The sequence below is a fragment of the Prionailurus viverrinus genome, chromosome B1 (genome assembly GCF_022837055.1).
Source record: "Prionailurus viverrinus isolate Anna chromosome B1, UM_Priviv_1.0, whole genome shotgun sequence".
NCBI lineage: Eukaryota > Metazoa > Chordata > Mammalia > Carnivora > Felidae > Prionailurus > Prionailurus viverrinus.
The window spans coordinates 170,259,346-170,278,361 of NC_062564.1; the positions used below are offsets into that span (position 1 = coordinate 170,259,346).

The 19,016-nt window shown below is 39.2% G+C and overlaps 1 protein-coding gene across 3 annotated transcripts in view; it reads right to left on the reverse strand.

Annotated features, from left to right (window-relative positions):
• The window catches only part of GRXCR1 (glutaredoxin and cysteine rich domain containing 1), a 319,676-nt gene that overhangs the window by 59,446 nt on the left and 241,214 nt on the right, over nucleotides 1-19,016 (reverse strand). For 2 of the 3 annotated variants that reach the window (XR_007151864.1, XR_007151865.1), the window contains one exon: nucleotides 231-316. Coding sequence is in view for 1 of the 3 variants with exons in the window: in XM_047857561.1 (XP_047713517.1) it covers nucleotides 74-316 (243 nt within the window). In the remaining 2 variants the exon portion in view is untranslated. Of the gene's footprint in view, nucleotides 1-73; nucleotides 317-19,016 lie in introns of those variants that run through there. The other variant, XM_047857561.1, reaches the window with a different exon arrangement.

Consider the following 19,016-nt stretch of genomic DNA (forward strand, 5'->3'; position numbering starts at 1 on the left):
ACAGGCTTATAGATTTCTAACAATGCTGGTTGGGTTCAATAAAAAAGAAGATTTTCCTTAGTGGAGTACTTACCCCAAGGTAATGGCCATCGATGAACACGACAGGGAGGGAAGGAGCTTCAGAAACACGCCGGCATCGCTCATCTAGCTCTTTTCCATAGTCACCGTTCAAAGCTATGTTTTTCTCTTCAAATTTTACTCGATGGTTTTGGAAGATCTTTCTAACCAGTTCACATCTTTCAAAGGTTGTTCGTACAACACGAAGGCAAGTGGTATAAATCACTACACGGTCAAATTCTAGGTCAGTTGATGGTTGCTGAAGAAAAAACATTGTAGTATAGTGTCAATATTTGCATTTACTTTCTTACATCTTATTATTTTAAGACAATTAGCATTTCAGTGTGTTATACATTAAAAGTATGCAGTAAAGTTGAAGTGCCATATTTGTCAATTCTAAGACATGTTTTTATGTTAGAAAATCTGTAATTAAAAAGTGGATAACAGTCAACATAATTTAAATGGCATAATTTAATTCACAGTGTTTTTTCTGTTCTCAGTGGCAAATCAAATAATGGTGTATCTTCAATTGATGATGTCTCACATGGCATACCATGTGGTAAAATAAGGAATGATTGAATGATCTCTCTTGTGTTTTGTAGACATTTTTCAATTACTAGATCTGCCTCTTAAACCCAAAGTAAAAAATGTGACAGAACAGTCAAGGTTAGTATTTCACCATTTGAAAACCCTCCCACTTATCAATTTAACAAAGTTTATGGTCTTTGCGCCACTATTTCCTGTAAATAACAAGATGCATATCATAGGATTGTTCTGAGGTTTAAGTAGCACAGCAAATGTGCATGCACTCTGTTGAGCAACAGAGCTACAATGTGCAGCTAGAAAGCTCTGCAGTGACCCAGAGGGAGTGCATAGAAACCAACACCATAGTGGGCAGCGGGTCAGAGCCAGGCATGGAAAGGAAGGAAGGAAACAGGTACACTACAACAGAGGCAAGCAACTCTCACAAGCAAGACGATTCTCTGTGTGTGAATCTTGTCTTCTATGAAGTCAGTGACTGCATTCCTGAGAAAACCTGCCTAGTACTGCTAGGGCCACACAACATAGGCTCTGACAACATTAGGAAAGATCCTTTTCTTCCTTGTCACAGTCTTCCTTGAAGGAGACTAAACGAAATACAACTATACCATGAGACCAAGGGATACGTGAGTTTTCATTGGGCCACAGTTGTTGAAACACAAGGACACAACTTACAAACCCCTGTTAAGGCAAAACTTTGATTGGAAACCAGTCCAGACAACTAAATGCTAGAATCAGAAGGTAGAATACTAAGCTCCACCACTTTCTATTCAAAGAAGTCAGAACAGTGCATCGGAGGTGAATGTAAACATAATCCTAAAAAGGTCTAAAGTCATTAAGATGGCAAGGCAATGATGTCCACCTCACCAAGAAAGAGGACATTTTTTCCTGATGACACAATATATCAGGGATGAAAGAATCACTGCTTCCCTCAATAGAGTTTACTCGCTAAGCTGAAAACCCAGAGACTTGGAGGGACCAAACAGGTGTCATAAATGCTGGGCCAGACCAGAAATAAAAGAGATATTAGTGAGAGGTAAAAAGTCATCTGAAAGATAAAAAAATGTCACTCAGCTTTAGGCAAGCTTCAGGCTGTCAGGCACGTTACTCAGTGTTGTCAGACATGATTAATTAATTAATTAATTTATTTATTTATTTATGACATGATTATTTTAAATATAAGCTTGAAATCTGATTTTTTTAGGTTATTTATTTATTTAAGAGAGACAGAGAGAGCATGAGCAGGAGAGGGGCAGAAAGAGAGGGAGAGAGAAAATCCCAAGCAGGCTTCACACTGTCAGCACAGAGGCAGATGCAGGGCTTGATCCCATGAACCATGAGATCATGACCTGAGCTGAAATCAAGAGTTGGACACTTAACCGACTGAGCCACCCAGGTACCCCAAAATCTGGCGTTTTATGGAAAATTTTATTCTTTCTAAATGCCAGAACCGCATTAAAAATGTATTCAGACCATGTGGACCACAATATTTGAAGGCTGAATTTGGCCTATACACTGTTAATTAATACTGGAGTAGAGAAACATTAGATACATCTAGACTCTGCCACTGGCCATCTTTGTGTTTTGGAGAAGCTAATGAACTAGTAAGCCTCAAACTAGTAAGTTTTGTCAACTGTCAAATGTGATCTACCTAGCAGGTTTGCTGAGGGGACTAAGTAACCAAGAAAATGAAAACAACTAGTGTAGGGCTTGACATGCACTACTGTGCTCAGTTACACTCCACATTGTGGGATTTGTAAGATTAAAAACACAAACAAGAATGAATCAGTGGGAAAAAAATGAGTGGAGTTAATGACAAGAAAGGGGGATTGTTACTACGCTGTAGATGAAGAAGCATTGGTTTTCAAAGAGAGAAACAAAATGCCCAAGAACCTATGGGTTATCTTCATGTTCATGGTTATGGGCAAGTAGGGAATCAAGAAACTCACGACAAATACTGCAGCTCCTGGAAGTGCACTCAGGGTCCCTTTTCTCTGATGACATTATGAGCGTAAGTATGCATTGTTCCTCGGGCTGCAAGGCTGCTAGATCCACATTTGATTCCACCAACATGTTCCACTTTTTTCAGTAGCTACACGTAACTTTTGAAATATTTGAGAAGACATACATTTTCCCCATGAGTAGAGGTGGGAGAGTTTAAGATCGGACCATTCTGCCGTCACAGTAACCAACTCATATAGGATTCTCTTTGCTTGTACCACTTTTCTGTGTGTCTCTGTGTGTCTCTAAGGGGCACGCATTTAAAAAGTAGTAATAAGATGGACCCCTATTAGTGGCCATGTTGGATGCTGTTTAATGTAAAAGGAAACAAAGATATCTCTTTACCTCCTGTTGAGAATGAGCTTCACCTACAATCAATGGATCTCCAAATGTGTTGGATATTAGAATAAATTGGGGAGTTTTTAAAAATGCCCAAAGCCCAGGCCAAGTACATAACAATTAAATCAGAATCACCAGGAGTGAAAATCTCAGAATTGTGATTTTTTTTTTTTTTTAGAGCTCTGAAGGTGATTCCAATGTGCAACCAAGTTCTACTAGTTAGATACCAGTTGGAAATGCAGAAAAAAAGTCTTCACCCTAGATCTGCTGAGTCAGAATCTGCATTTTAATAAGTTCTCTGGGGAATTTGGATTCATATTACATTTTAAGGAGCTCCAGTGCAATTACACTGACAGCTTGACCTGACGGAGAAACTGAGTTTATGTCCCTTTAAAATAACCGCTAGTCATTCATTCAGTGACTAGAATAATTTATTTGCCAAACATGGTGCTAAGGTACTAGATATATAATGGTAAACAAACAATATTGTTCCCTAACAACCTGAAGCTCATAGTTTTTTTTTTTATTTACATAAATAAATATAGATTCACAACCTGTTAAGTGTTGGAAAGGAAATGCACAAGTTGTTATCAGAGGCTACTGAAGGTGTGCCTTTTCTTGTTTCAGAGTTTGAGAAAGTGTTTTCTGATATTTGAGCTCTGCTCTGAAGGACAAGAAGGAGTTAGAGAAATTAAGTAGGTAAGAAAGCATGGGGTAAAGTATTATAGGTAAGTGCAAAGACCTTGAGATGGCAGGAAGAAGGCATGTTTGAGACTCTGAAAGAAGGTCTTTTGGGACACCTGGGTTACTCTGTCGGTTAGGCGTCTGACTTCAGCTCAGGTCATGATCTCAGGGTTCGTGAGTTCAAGCACTGCATCCGGCTCTGTGTTGACAGCTCTGAGCCTGGAGCCTGCTTTGGATTCTGTGTCTCCCTCTCCCCCTCCCCAGCTTGTGCTCTATCTCTCCCTCTCTCACTCAAAAATAAATAAACATTAAAAATTTAAAAATAAAAAAAAAGAAAGAAAGTCTTTTGCCAAAACACAAAGAAAGAGAACTATATTAGTACTGATGATTCTGGACAGATATGCAGGATCTATATCATGTTGTACCTTTATAACCACCTTAAAGATCTGTGAGCTTCAACCTCAGAGCAATGGGAAATTCCCGAAGGTTTTTAAGGAGGAAGGGAGGAATTTACATTAAAAAAAAGTAAGTGCAGCAGGGCGAGTGCAGATAGTTGCACAAAATGTGTATAGCAGGGTCTAAATGAATGATTCCTTCAGGGCTGTGTAGCCCACAACTGGAGCAATCATATTCAGTCTTATTCCCAACTCCCTTGGTCTGAGAACTGAGACTGAATACGGGATAAAATGAGGGTAGGAAATTTGGTTATCTATTAGAATAAGCTGTTAAGTAAAGTGTTCTAAAAAGACCTTATTGAACAATTTTGGGGGGTATGATTTGGAAGTAGATCTTCCTAGAGGTAGAAGTAGGTTGAATGATTTCCCAAAGTTTTATAAGATGAATTTAAATGATATTGTCTTTGGCCAAAAAAAAAAAAAAAATCCTCTTCTACATTTGTGTCATTTTCTGTCCCTCAACAGATTTGTCAAAGCATCTGGCCAGAAATCTAAAAATAGCCGCTCAATGGTTACTGTCCTTCTTCTCCCTTCCTAGGGGTTACCATGGGAATAGCGTAATGAAGGATGGATGCATCTGAGACAGTGCTGAGAAGCCATTGGGATTTGCAGCCTGCTTGTTTTGAGAGAGCCGACCCAGATATTCATAAAGGCAGGCCACTTCTTCCCTTCCACTGATTAAACAGATGAATCTTAGGAGTGACCTGAAGCCTCACCAGAGCCTGCAGCAAATGCAGATATGTTGGCAAGGGACGGAAATTGCTACGCACAAGACATAGAGGTTACGCAATAGCCGATTTATGTCCTCAACCTGCTCCTGCCTTGTAAGAGCCACTGTGAAATTGTAGTATTCCAGTTACTTCATCATCTTGGGGCAATTCTGGAGCCCCCATGCCCACTGAAGCCCCCATGCCCACAGGAGCTGCCACTGGAATTCAGGCCAAGAATTAGTCCCCACGGCTCCCTGACAGAGGATCCCTGGAGCAGACCCAGCTCCTCCGGCTGGAGGAAATCCAGTGGGTTATTTCCATTTGACACTTTGCCTGTCCAGCCTGGCAATGGTTTAAAAAGGCCTCCTGAAATAGGGGCCCCCAGACACCTCCAGGAATTCAGGTCTTAAACAAAAATAAAAACCAAAACCAAAAGTAACATTTTAAAACATCAATGGCAGATAGAATGCTAGAACTTTACATTCATAATCCTTACAATCGCTTACACGTTGTTATTGCCTGCTTTATTTGTAGACTGAGAAAGCTAGGCTCAGAGAGGATAAGTGTCCTAAACAGGGTGACAGAATCAAAATTCAGTAATTTAGAAAACTGGAACCAGATGCACATCTTTCCAAAATCCACATGTTTCCACTGAGCCAAGATGAACCACCAAATCACCCTCTGGTTTTATTACTATCTCCCCAGGATAAAGCTGTTGCCCAAACACAGATGGCTAAAGACCTAATTCATCACCTGTGAGATAAATGTTTGTGATTTAAAGAGGTTTAACTCTTTCCTAAATTATGTTCACACATGTAACAGGAAGTAACATCACAAGAGGGGCATTTTAAACTTTCTTGTTTCAGTCTGAAGATATTCCTTGGAGATGGGGAAGGTGTAGAGATCTTTCCTCCTCTACCTGAGAACAAAGAGGTGAAATGATTAGTTTAGAGCCACACAGCATGTCAGAAGGTAAACTGGGACTAGACTCAGACAGACTTTTTGATTAGCAGGCAATGGGCGAACCTGGCTCCAGGAAACACCGTTTTTATTTATTTATTTATTTATTTATTTATTTATTTATTTTTATCTGTTTATTTTTTAAGTATGCTTCATGCCCAGCACAGAGCACTGCAATGCAGTGCTCGAACTCACAACCCCGAGATCATGACCTGAGCTGAGATGAAGAGTCAGATGTTTAAGCAACTGAGTCACCCAGGTGCCCCCTGGAACTGCCATTTTAAAGAGCAGGTGCTTGCCTGTGGAAGCAGGGCTGTGGGCCTTCGTAAAGGATGAGAATTTTATATCTCTTTCTTTCTCTCTCTCTCTCTGTCTCTGTCTCTCTCTCTCCCCCTCCCTCTCCATGCTATTCTGTAAATCCCTATAGTTATATGCATGTTCTGAGATGCACCCCCCAGGGAACTTCTCTGTGTCCCTTTATAAGACACAGATTATAAAAATAATTATAATAATTATTAGTTACTGTATGACTGCATAGATATGTAGTTCTTGGGACTTTACATGTAGAACTTTCATTTATCAAGAGATAAGGATTATAATTCAAGCTTTACAAATAAGGAAACTAAAGCTTAGAATAAACTTAAGGTGCCCAAATACCTCAGGAAAAAAGGAACGGAACCAAAATTTTAACCTGGGTCTGCCTCCTAAGTCCTTGCTTTTGCCACAGGAAGATACTATATACCCCTCTTAAATACACCCAACCAATGGGCCATACTGTTCTAGAACTGAGTGATGAAATATACCATGGACAAACTGTCACAGGGACAGTCCTAGAAATTCCCCTCACTCATCCCTCCACTTCATTCTACTATCTCTGGCTGGATGTCATTGCTTTACACAGACCTTCACCCATCATCATATGGAAAATGGGCCCTCTACCTTCATACCCAATTCTTTCCTTTATAGCACCTAGCACTGCTAGACATTACCTTGTGTTTGGTTATTGATTTGCTGTCTGTTCCCCCCAAATAAAATAGTACCCTGCCAAAGCAGGAACTAAGTTTTGTAGTTTTGTTTACAAGAATTAAGAACCAAAAATATGACCCAGTACGTCGTAGATGCTCAATAAGTACCTTCTGGCCTCTTTCCCACACATTTAATTAGAACTTGGTTTGAATTTGCCTCTTAAAAACTGTACATTCTTGGACAGTTATTTAATCTCTTCAAATTTGAGTTTTTCTTATCTATAAAATAGGGACACAAATGCCTCCTTCATGAGGATGTTTTCAGATTCAATGATTTACTGAATAGAAAAGCCCTTGGCATGAATCCTGATGCATAATAAACACTCAATAAATGTTACCTTTTGATTATTAGTATTACCATTATTATAAAACGTTATCTACACACACCACCAACAGCACTATCACCCCCATCATTATAACCAACTATGTGAATCAGACTAACTTCATCTTGGACAATTCCACCATGATAACCACTCAGAGAACCTGAAGCCTTGAGCACAGCATCCCCCCCTCCACATTCTTTCTTTTTATTTAATCACACACATAATAACCCTTAAGTACACCCTTGAGGCATAGTGTTCTTGATCTGCCCTGGTGCTATGACTATGACCCACAACTATTCTCAAACATTTCCCCCCAGTTGTTCCTCATCAGTACTCCCAGCCTCTAGGAGACAAAAGCAGGTCTTACAGGAAGTGGGGTTGTGGACATCTCCTCATCTTGGGCAGAAGCCCAAGACTGCTGTCCATAAACCCCTTAATAAGCCATTTCTTATCAAGTTGGACTTATCTGCCTTTTTCTTCAGTCTCCCATCTCCTTCAGCGTTTGGAGGTCACTTTGCACATACCTCCCTTTCATGGAACACCAAGTCCAAATTTACATGTCATCAGCCTCATAAGCCTGAACGGCAAAGTTAAACCTCATATTTACACAATGATCAAAAATTAAATCTTTTTAATGAGTTAAATTTCCAGTTACATTTGTTTGGATGCACCATTAATTCTAAGAGTGAAAACAACAAAGTGGAGCATATACATCACATGCCATAAAAATCCCTCCTTTCTAACTCTGGGTGCCCCCTTGGTGGCATGAAAGAAATGCATGGGCACAATCTTTGCATGCAAAGATTTCTGAAGAGTGTGTTTTCTGTTTTTGTAATGCTCTAAGACCATATAAGTTAATGAATTTCAGTTATTACCTCAGGAATTATCTACTTGTCCAAATCAGTTATTGAGTTGGCCTAGACATTAACTGAAAAGTCAATGAACCTAATGAATCCTTCATACCAAACAAACAAAAATGTATTTTTCCAGAAAGCTAAGCTGAAACAATGTTGATTTCATAGCACATCTGAGTTAATGAAAATGAAGGTGCCCCACTCCTCTGCCATAGAGACCTTAGAAAAATGTCTCAATTCTGCCAACTTTGTATTAATCAAGCACGGGGAAGTTTCACTTGAAAATATAGATTTTTGTCTGTTCTTCAAAAAACAGAATCTGACAACATTAGTTTTGTTGCGTTCTTGTACAAAAACAGTAACTGAAGCTTGGTGGCAGCCACCCTCTTTAGTGGCGTATGTCTCCTGATGCTGCGTGTAATGTCATTCCCTTAGATCTAGACAATTTCTTGCATTAACATTACCTGCATTGCTTCTTTCATTCAGAGCTTGTGATGCTGCATCCAGTCTAGTGAGTCTGTACACACACCTTATATGGGAGGAAACTGAGACTCACAGTTTATTTACTTGAATCAACTTTTGGGGGGAAGCAACATGTAGTGGGGGGGGAACCCATCTTGAGCCAACGCTTTGGCACTTAGTAGCTGCAAGAACTTGGGGAAATCAGTTTACTTTTCTGGAACTAGATTTTCTCTTCTCTAATATGGGAATAGATATAATCCAGCTGACAAAGGAGTTGTAGGATCATATGTAAAATGCACCTGAAGACACACTGTAAATTATAATACTTTACAAACACAGCAGCTGTCATCACTGCCCAGCCATCCAGTTGAGAGAAAAGGAACAAGCCTCTAATGGAAACCACCTTCCTACCAAACCAAACTTCTCCTCCCATATGAATATTTTGGTTTCTACAGACATCGTCAGAAATATTATTTATTGGCCTTTGTTATTCTGCTCATCTCTGCGATAAAACTGCCATCAAGGTGAGTGCCAAAATCACATTCAGGAACATCCAATCCCGGGTGATGTGCTTTACAACACTGAAAAGCCAGGCAGCAACTGAATTAGGAACATCCTGCAAATGGAGACAGTGGGGGGAAAAAAAAAACTTTCCCTCTCATCCTCTGAAAAATTCACATTGCAAAACCAGAAGAGATGAAAGTGTTGAACAATAACATCAGACTAATAAGTGGGTAGAGTGCCTTCACCATTTTCCTAATGCCTTTCATCTTTTTACTTCACAAAAACCTGGCACTCTTTCTTAAAGGTATAGGTGCCCTTTTTCTTCCGTTCTCCCAAATATATACATATCATAAATAAATCAAAATCAAACAATGAAAGATTAAAATCTTCCTCAGTTTTCTACATCAAAAAAAAAAGGCTGAATAATCAGCTAAATGAGATCAATCCCTTTTAATGGGTTGGGATGTGACAGGAATCTCCTTTAGAGGTTATAATACCTGCATCTCATCTCAGCTTCATGGTTTCATAAATATCAGTGTGATGAAGAGAAGTGATCTTAGTCTCTGTGGAATTCCCAAAATAGACTGAAAACCAAGAGCAACAAAGGCAGTGAAAACTCAGAAGTCGAGAAAATTGGACCCAGCCTCAGGCAAATCCTTATTCCTGCCTCCTCCTGGGGTACCCAGGTTTAACTCTTATGTCCTCCTGACTATTCTTATTGTCATGATTCCAACCTCACCTAGGTATGCTCTTCTCCAGATTCCAAACACTGCACACAGGAGAAGAAACTGCTGGAGAGTACTTATGGAAAGCTTGGAAGTTGCCACATGAAGCTGATATATGTATTTTTTTGAGCATTGAGTCCTTCAATTCTATAAGGAACAGAGGCACTATCATTATCCTAACTTTTCAGAGGAGGAAACTGAGACACAGAGAAGTATGTGACAAGTCTAAAGCCAGAAATCTAGCAAATGATGGAGCTAGTATTTGATCTGAGTAAATCATAGAACTCAAATCTTTACATGGTGCTATTGGCCATGTACTGACTCTGCTTGAGTGTATCTATATCCCATTTCATCCCGTAGAGAACAAAATATTAGAGGGAAAGATACAGGATTTATGAATCCTAAAGTTTCATATATGTATGGATTTTAGATACATAGTATATTAGTTTCCTAGGGCTGCTGTAAAAAATTACCACAAACATGGTGAGTGGCTTAAAACAACAAAAATATATTGCCTTGCAATTCTGAAAGTCAGAAGTTCCAAATGGGACTGGGCATAAATCAAGGTGTCAGGAGGGCTACGCTCTCACTAAGGCTCTAGGGAAAAATCCATTAGCTTCCCCTTCCCAGGGTCTAGGGGTCACCTGCATTCCTTGATCTTGGTCTCTTCCTCCATCTTCAAAGTATAGTGTAACAGTCTCTACTTTCATTGCCACATCTGCTCACTGACTTTTGTGCCTCTTTTTTTTTTTTTTTTTTTTTTGAGATAGATAGAGGGTAAGCAGGGTAGAGGAGCAGAGGGAGAGGGGGAGAGACAACCTCAAGCAAGCTCCTGGGATCATGACCTGAGCTGCAATTAAGGGTCAGATGCTCAACGGACTGAACCATCAAGGTACCCTGTGCCTCCCCATTGTAAGTACCCTTGTGATGACATTGGGCCCATCCAATAATCCAAGATAATCTTCCCATCTCAAGATTTCTAACTTAATTACATCTGAAAAGTCCTTTTTGCTGTCAGGTAACATATTCACAGTTTCCAGGAATTGGGACATAGACACCTTTGACAGGATGTGGGTGATGGTGGGAAACCATTATTCTGCCTAGTAGAGATAGATAGTTTTAAGGTACTGGATCATAGGTACAGGAATAAAGGACTTCAAGTTATACAATCTTAAAACAGAAAGGAAAATGGAGATCATTTAGTCCAACTTGGACAAAGGTATGGCAATATCAAGAATATGCTCAAACTTCTGGTTATTGAACTATATCTTCCTCATTGTGCTTAGCAACTTGCTTTATAAACACAAAATAAGGTAATTCTAGTAAGGTAGGTATGAAACACCTTGTTCTTCTAAGACCTTCGACACAATCACTTGTGAGTAGAACTTTCTCCAAGTTGCTACTGAAGAAATGGAAAGGATATTTAAAAAGAAGCAAGAACAAAAAACAAAACAACAACAACAAAAAAAGTCAGGCGCCTGGGTGGCTGGGTTGGTGAAGCAGCCAACTCTCAATTTCAGCTCAGGTCATGATCTCACAGTTCATGAGTCTGAGCCCCACATCAGGCTCTGCACTGACAGTGTGGAGCCTGCTTGGGATTCTGTCTTCCTCTATCTCTGCCCCTCCCCCACTCATGCTTTCTCTCTTTCAAAATAAAGAAACTTTAAAAAGAAAGAAAAAAAAGATTTGTCTGATCCTTATCTAACCAGTGTGCTTTGTCTCCCTTTTCTACCTTTTACCTAAAAATATGCTTTGCTTCCTCCAAACAAGCTAAAACTGGAGAAATTGCTCTGAAAAACCAGATGCTAAGCATGACAAAATGAGGGAGGTACTTTGTGTTACATGAAAAGGAAAACACAAATGAAAATGTTTAAAATTTCTGCATAAAGCCAGAGGTTGAATTTGTCTGTGTTCTCCACAAAAGCAACTGAGTAATTTTTCAGTACAGCTTCAAAGAGATAAACAAATAACTGTAAGATTTCAAAGGCAAGAAAATGTTGCTTTTCCATGTCTTCTCAAATTTCCCCAAATCAGGTTGCCTTAATAAAAGTAACTAAATTGTGAAGCCCATTAATCCCACAGAAGCAGATGTGAAGGAAGAATAATGCTCAAAACCTTACAAGTCATATATTTTTTCAAGTATATACCATACTATTTGAGATGACCAATGTAATTTTGTGAAGGAAGTTTACTTGATATTGATTGCATATTCAAATAAGAAATGCAGGTGTTTTTAAATAAGATTAATCACAGTATTATCGGAAGGAAGAAAATAATTTCTGGAAATGTTTTTCAGCAGACACTGCTTGCTTTAATACCAGAGCTCCTGACTCGAGCTGATTATTGAATTTTGGAGATTCAGTTATTAGGAAAGAAATATGACTAAATTATTGAACGAAATACTAAGTCCCATTAAGTGGAAAATTTCATTGTGAATAATTTTATTAGTAACCTGATCAATACTGGAAACAAGAAAATATTCATTGATGATTTTTTATGCTACAGGCATCATGTAAATGAATCCATTTATTGTCACTAAAATCCTCACAACATGCAATGCCAACAGATATGATTATTCCATTTTCACCGACAAAATAAAAAAGTCACAGAGAGATTGCAAATTTTCTCAAGGCACATAATCATAAAAATCTTTTCTCGTTGGCATATGTAACACCACCTCTCCTAGATTTTCTCTTACATGTCTGGCTGTTCCTTCTTTGTGTTTCGCTAGAGCTCCTCCTTCCTCTAAGAATTCTGGTTCCCCTGGGCTCTCAGCTTGGTCCACCTCCTTGTCTCTAGATGATCTCATCCAAGTTTCAATAGCTAATTGAAGGCTGATGAACTCTCAGGGGTATATCCTCAGCTCAGACTCCACTCCAGCAATCCAGATTAGATATCCAGCTACCTATGTAACATTTCCACTTGGATATACCCTCTACACTAGAATTCAGAATGCCTGAAGCTAACCTCTTCATTGCCACTATACCTAAAACCAGTTGCTTAAAATCTGGGAACAGTCCTGGTTCCTCCAGAGATTTCCCGTATCACCAACCCCATACTCTACAAATGAAGCAGTCCTATCAATTCTTTCTTTGTATGTTTCATGCCTGTCTCCTTCTCTCTGTCCGCACTTTTACAGATTTAACTCAGGTTCGTACAATTTCTCACCGACATTATAGACTCTCTACTTTAGGGGTATGGATTCCAGTTGAATCCACACCACAGTTGCAATCCACATTGCAGTAGGTGTATGTAATTCTGGAGAGGATAATTTTGTAGTAGTCATCTCTGATTCAATTGATAGTACATTGCCAGGCCAAAAGCTGAAGGCTGACTGTTGCATAGCAGCCAACAGGATGCATTCAAACAAACAGCCAAAGGATGCTTTCACTCGTCCTCATTTTATTTTTTTCAATAAAGGGAAGAAAAAAGACCAAAAGACTTGTGTTTACAATTAAGATGAAATAATGTAGTTTCATTCAAATAAATGATGATTTTAGAAATACTGAAGGATAAGACAATAAAGTGGTACTCAAATATACATATATATATACATACATATATATATACATATATACACACACATATATACATATACATATACATATATACATATACATATACATATATGAAGCATGAGGTAGGATAAAAACTGGCTAACCACCTTTAAAATAGAATAGAGAACATCATTATTCTACATTAGTCTCCATCAAGATGGGGTTAAATGCTTGTGCAGATGTTAGCCATGCCTGAGGAAAGGCTAGCCTGTTGCCTTTATTGTCATCCACCGTCTATCTGGCTGCTTCTACTAAAATGGTATTTAAAGTCTCTAGACATGAACAACCACCCTCTGAAGAGATCAACTCACAATTCCAAACCTGCATGGCACAGTCATACCCTCAGCCAGCCCCCGGAGAGAGAAACCACCTTTCTCTCTGGCTCTCAAGCTATGAGAATTCAAGTATAGAAGATGCCAGACATGGAGTTCTCATCACCCCCAAATGTGGAGAAAGCAGAAAGGAGGAAGGAAACAGACTGAAAAGAGAAGTTTGCAACAGCACTTCCCTTTTCATTTCCTTCTCCACCCCTGTCATGGTCACGGTTAATTTACATGAGCCGATAAATAACTTCCTTTTCCTGTATTTTTTGTGTTGAGTTGGTCATGTTTGTCACAACCAACCAAAGATGCTGTTACAATACCTGGGGTTTCAGCAGATGCGACGAACTTTAGTGATGACATTTTTCTCTCCAGGAATAAAAACAAACTTTTTAGGGGAAATCAGACTTTTTAGCAGTTTTCACGTGCTTGGGACATAGCCTATTTCTACACTCATATATCACCTAGGCTCGAATAGAATCAGTGGCTGAAGACTTCAGGAACGACTGGCTGATCTCTTCCCTCTTGACTTCATGGTATGAAGAATTCTGAATCGGGGGGCACCTGGGAGGCCCAGTCGGTTAAGCACCAACTTCAGCTCATGTGATGATCTTGCGGTTCATGGGTTCGGGCCCCACATCAGGCTCTGTGCTGACAGCTCCAAGCCTAGAGCCTGCTTCGGATCCTGTGTCTCCCTCTCTCTCTGCCTCTCCCCTGATCATGCTGTCTCTCTCTCACACAAAAATAAAATAAACATTTAAAAAATTTAAAAATATTTTAAAAAATAATATAAATTTTAAAAAAGTTCTGAATTTGGAGGGGTGAAACCTATGTTGTGAATCTCATCTCTGCTAATCTGTAGTAAAGTGGCCTATAACAAATTGATTCCCACATTCATAAAATAGTTAAAACCCTCCTGCATCCACATCACCCAACTCATGGGGATCAAACAAAATGGATGGCATTACTGTAGTCTATACAGCCATGCATAAGTAAGTGCTATTAATTACTTGCAATTCTCAAGAATAAATCTTTGAGGGGCACCTGAGTGGCTCAGTTGGTTGAGCATCCAACTTCAGCTCAGGTCATGGTTTTATGGTTTGTGAGTTCAAGCCCCACATTGGGCTCGCTGCTTCCAGTACAGAGCTCGCTTTGGATCCTCTGTCCCCCTCTCTCTCTTCCCCTTTCCCGCTCATTCTCTCTCCCTCTCTCTCTCTCAAAAATGACTAAACATAAAAAAAAGAATTAATCTTTGAATCTTTGATATCTTTTCTATAAATTCTCTCCCTTGAAGGACTAACCTATTTGGTTGCCTTCAATTACCACCTTCCTGCTCCTGGCTCCCAGGTCAATATTTCTTTTCCTTTCTTCTCACCTGAGCTAGTCTAAGAAGCATTTCCTTTTTAAAATCTGGACACTGCCTCAAACTCAGCAAGTCTAAGGTCATACTCTTCCCCAAATTCATGTTCTCCCTGAACTTCCACCTCTGGCTTTGGTCTGTCCATCTTCTACTGGGTCCTGGAGTTGCCTTCCAACCACTCCTCTCTATTGATCAGATCCAATCATAAACCAGTTTCTACTGTGGTCGCGTCCCTATAAATTTCTCACACATCTCTATTGCTCTCTTCTTATTGCCCTCATGCAACACTAAACTCTCATCACATTTGCCTATGTTATTATATCCTAACCTGTCTAATTCGATTTTCTACCCCTTGCAATATCTCCTCTCTAAAATCTTCAAATCTTCCTGGTAACTGACTGATTTTATATACATAGGTACACACACACACACACACACACACGCATACACACGCATGCACACACACATTGCAACTATGTAATGTAAATGTTTTTATTTCTTAGAAAGATGAGGAAGCTGAGGCTCAGAGATATAAAACGACTTGCCCTAAATCATGGGGTTATGATGTGGAAAAACAGAGTTGAACACTAGTACGTCTACCTCCCAAACTGATGATGCAGTGCCTTCCACTAACTTGCCACATTGCAGCCCTTCCATCGAGGCCATGTGCCTTTCTTTCATTCTCAAGCATCTTCCTATTCTCCCCTTACCCTTCAATCTATGATTTCCTATGTCATGAATGGCATTACGTCTGACAAATAGTTGTGAAAATACAATATTCAGATCTTCAAGTCTTCCATCCCTGTGTTAAAGTTGAACAGAGAGAGAGAGAGAGAGAGAGTAAGACAGAAAGAGACAAAGAGGGAAGGAGAAAAGGAGGAGAGGAGGAAAGGAGGGAGGGGGGGAGGGGAGGAAGGAAGGAAGGAAGAAAGGAAGGAAGGAAGGAAGGAAGGAAGGAAGGAAGAGAATCAAATTTTCTAAAATTCTTATAGGAAACAGGATACATTGTTATCACTTCTCAAAATATGGCCCATTAGAGCACCTGCATCAAATCCCCAGGATGCAGGTCCCAGGCTCCTCCCCCACTGATTCTGGAGCAGTAGCTCTCCTACTGAAATAAGAACCCCAGAGAATTCTTATGCAAACTACAGTCTACAAATCACCGAAACCTGAAGTCTCTGGATGTTCTTGCCACAAAACGGAATTTTTAAACAGCATAGTCTATTTGTGCTCCTTCGCGAGTGAACAAACATTCCATAGGAACTGTGCCTAATTCTGGTGACTATCAGTGGATGAGACTGACACCCTTTTCTCTTTCTTACTGAAAGAAGGGCTCCTAATTAAAACCTCCTATGGAGCTGACAGTAAGTCAGGCTCAGGCACCTGCACTGTCTTATTTCCTTGCCTGAATTTGTGAAGGAAATGTAACAGAGCTAGAGTGAATATTTTTAATGTTTATTTTTGAGAGAGAAAGAGAGAAAGCAGGGGGGAGGGGCAGAGAGAGGTGGACAGGGAATCTGAAGTGGGCTCTGCACTGACAGCAGTGAGCGGGTGTGGGGCTTGAACTCATAAACCATGAGATAATGACCTGAGCCAAAGTTGACGCTCAACTGACTGAGCCACCCAGGCACCCCAAAGATAGAGTGAAATCTTACACAAAATCCAAATGATCGCTAAAACACTCAACTCATTTGACTTAAACTTCAACTTCTCCAACTTTTCTACTTGTATATGCTTCACATTACATCCAATTCACCAGATCCAGAGTATTCAGAATTAAGGGTATAATTTCCTCCTCTTATATTTTGTTAGAATGATTTCATTGTTGTTATCATGCCTAGGACCAAAAGTTTCCAATTATGATGCTCTAGTCCCACACAAATAACTTCAGCTGTTCTTTCTTTCTTTCCTTGAAGTACAAACAGAACTTGATATTTTTTTAATTGAAGTACAGTTGACATACAATTTTATATTAGCTTCAAGTGTACAACACAGTGAGTCAACAATTATATACCTTACCAAATGCATACCACAGTTAAGTGTAGTTACCATCTGTCACCCTACAAACTTACTACAATATTATTGACTGTATTCCCTATGCAGAATCTTCATCCCTGTGACTTACTTATTTTATAACTGGAAATCTGTACCTCTTAACCCCCTTCAACTATTTCACCCATATCCCCACCGCCTTCCCTGGGGCAACCACCAGTTTGTTCTCTGTAGTTATGTAAATCTGTTTCTTTTACTCCCTCTTTTATTTTTTTTTAAATTTTTAATGTTTATTCATTTTTGAGAGAGAGGAAGAGAGATAGAGTATGAGCAGGGGAGTGGCAGAGACAGAGGGAGACACAGAATCTGAAGCAGGCTCCAGGCTCTGAGCTGTCCACACAGAGCCCAACTGGCTGCTCAAACCCACAAGCCATGAGATCATGACCTGAGTCGACCAGACCGACTGAGCCACCCAGGCGCAGCCCCCCCACCTTTTTTTTAATTTTTAAAAATTTACTTCCTCTTTTAAAGACAGCACAAGAACAGGTTGTGAATTGAAAACCTTGTGAGCAGCTTTTCAAATGACGTGCTCAAGTTGCTGTTTTAGTTTAGAGGATATGCCAGGTTTAAGGATAAGAAAAAGCTTCTTGATGGTTTCCTAACTTGATCCACCTATATCATTTTAAAAAGGAGAAGAGGACATTGCCACATACCTTAAGCTCTGTTCGTTTTGCTTTGTTTAGCTTTTTGTTTTGTTTCTAATTGTGAGGATAATTGCATCCTTAAGAATTTACACTCTCCCTGCTGACATGTACTATAAGATGACTGATCTATTTTAGGCCCTTCTGTCTATTTTCATTAAAGAGGGACTTGATCTAAGCAATCCCAACTGAAGCAGACACTGTGGTGTGATGGGAATAACACTGGCCTAGGAATCAAAAGTCCCAGATCTTATTTCCAGTTTGGCCACAACTTCGGGGCCTTTATATGATCCCTTCAGAACTCACTCCCTCCAGAAGTCACTAGCCTCTATCAAATGAGAGGAGTGGACTAGATCAAGGGCCACAAATTCAAAGGTTTCTCAGGAGCTGGGCAGGTAAAGCATTAACAGAAGATGACAGCGGTAGTGGGGATTATCAGGACTGGATTTTATGCCCTCTCAAAAGGCATTCGAATTGGAAATAATTTTAAAACAGTGTGTTAACCAAACCTCTGGAAGCTAAAGTTAGCCCACAAGCTACTTATGATCCCTGAACAAGATAGTTTTTCAAGTACCTCTCAGCTTTAACCATACGTGATTCTAAAATAACAAGTAATGGTAATTGAAATCACCTTGTCGTAAAGATAACAAAAATTAACATCTATTGGGTTCTTACTTGTCGCCAGGCTCTTAGCTAAAGACTTTACTTACAGTAACTCATTGTAATCTTTATGATTACTCAATGAGGTGGGTATATGGTTATAATCCCTCTTTTCCAGAGAAGAAAATCAAAGCATAGAGAGTTTAAATAACTTGTCCACACTAATCCTTATGTTTTCATGTTGCAATTGCCTTATGTTATCCTCAAGTTTTGTGTTTAAGATACATTAATTTTGCTTTGGATTTATCCCTTTTTCAAGTATAAAGAAACCAGCGAAACAATTATTACTCACATGAACCTGCTCCCTGGAAGCAATGTACCATTCTTAACATTCGACATATTTTCTCCTGGTTAGTGTTCCACGCATTTTGAATTCAGACATCATACTGCATAATTCTGATTTTATTTTTAATTTAGGTGTTTAATTGATATGTTTTATACTACATGTTGTCAGGAGCATTTCTCCATGTCATAAAAAAAACCCTTAGTAAATCTCATTTCTAATAAATGCCTAAAATTCCATTTAAAAAAAATTAGAAAGCACGATGCAACAGAGCAAACGAGGCTTAATCAATTTCAAAGTTGATTAAATATTCAAGTTACAAACCTTAATCAAGAGACTTAATGAAGGATAAAAATAATGTGTGAAAGTTAGGAAATATTTTATATGTTAACATTATTTAATGTTTTACTCCATTAAAGTAATAAATAATCAAAGTTATTTTTGATGTCTCTAAATTACTGAATTAGCATTGTGTACATAGAGGACCAGTTGTTATTAACAAGC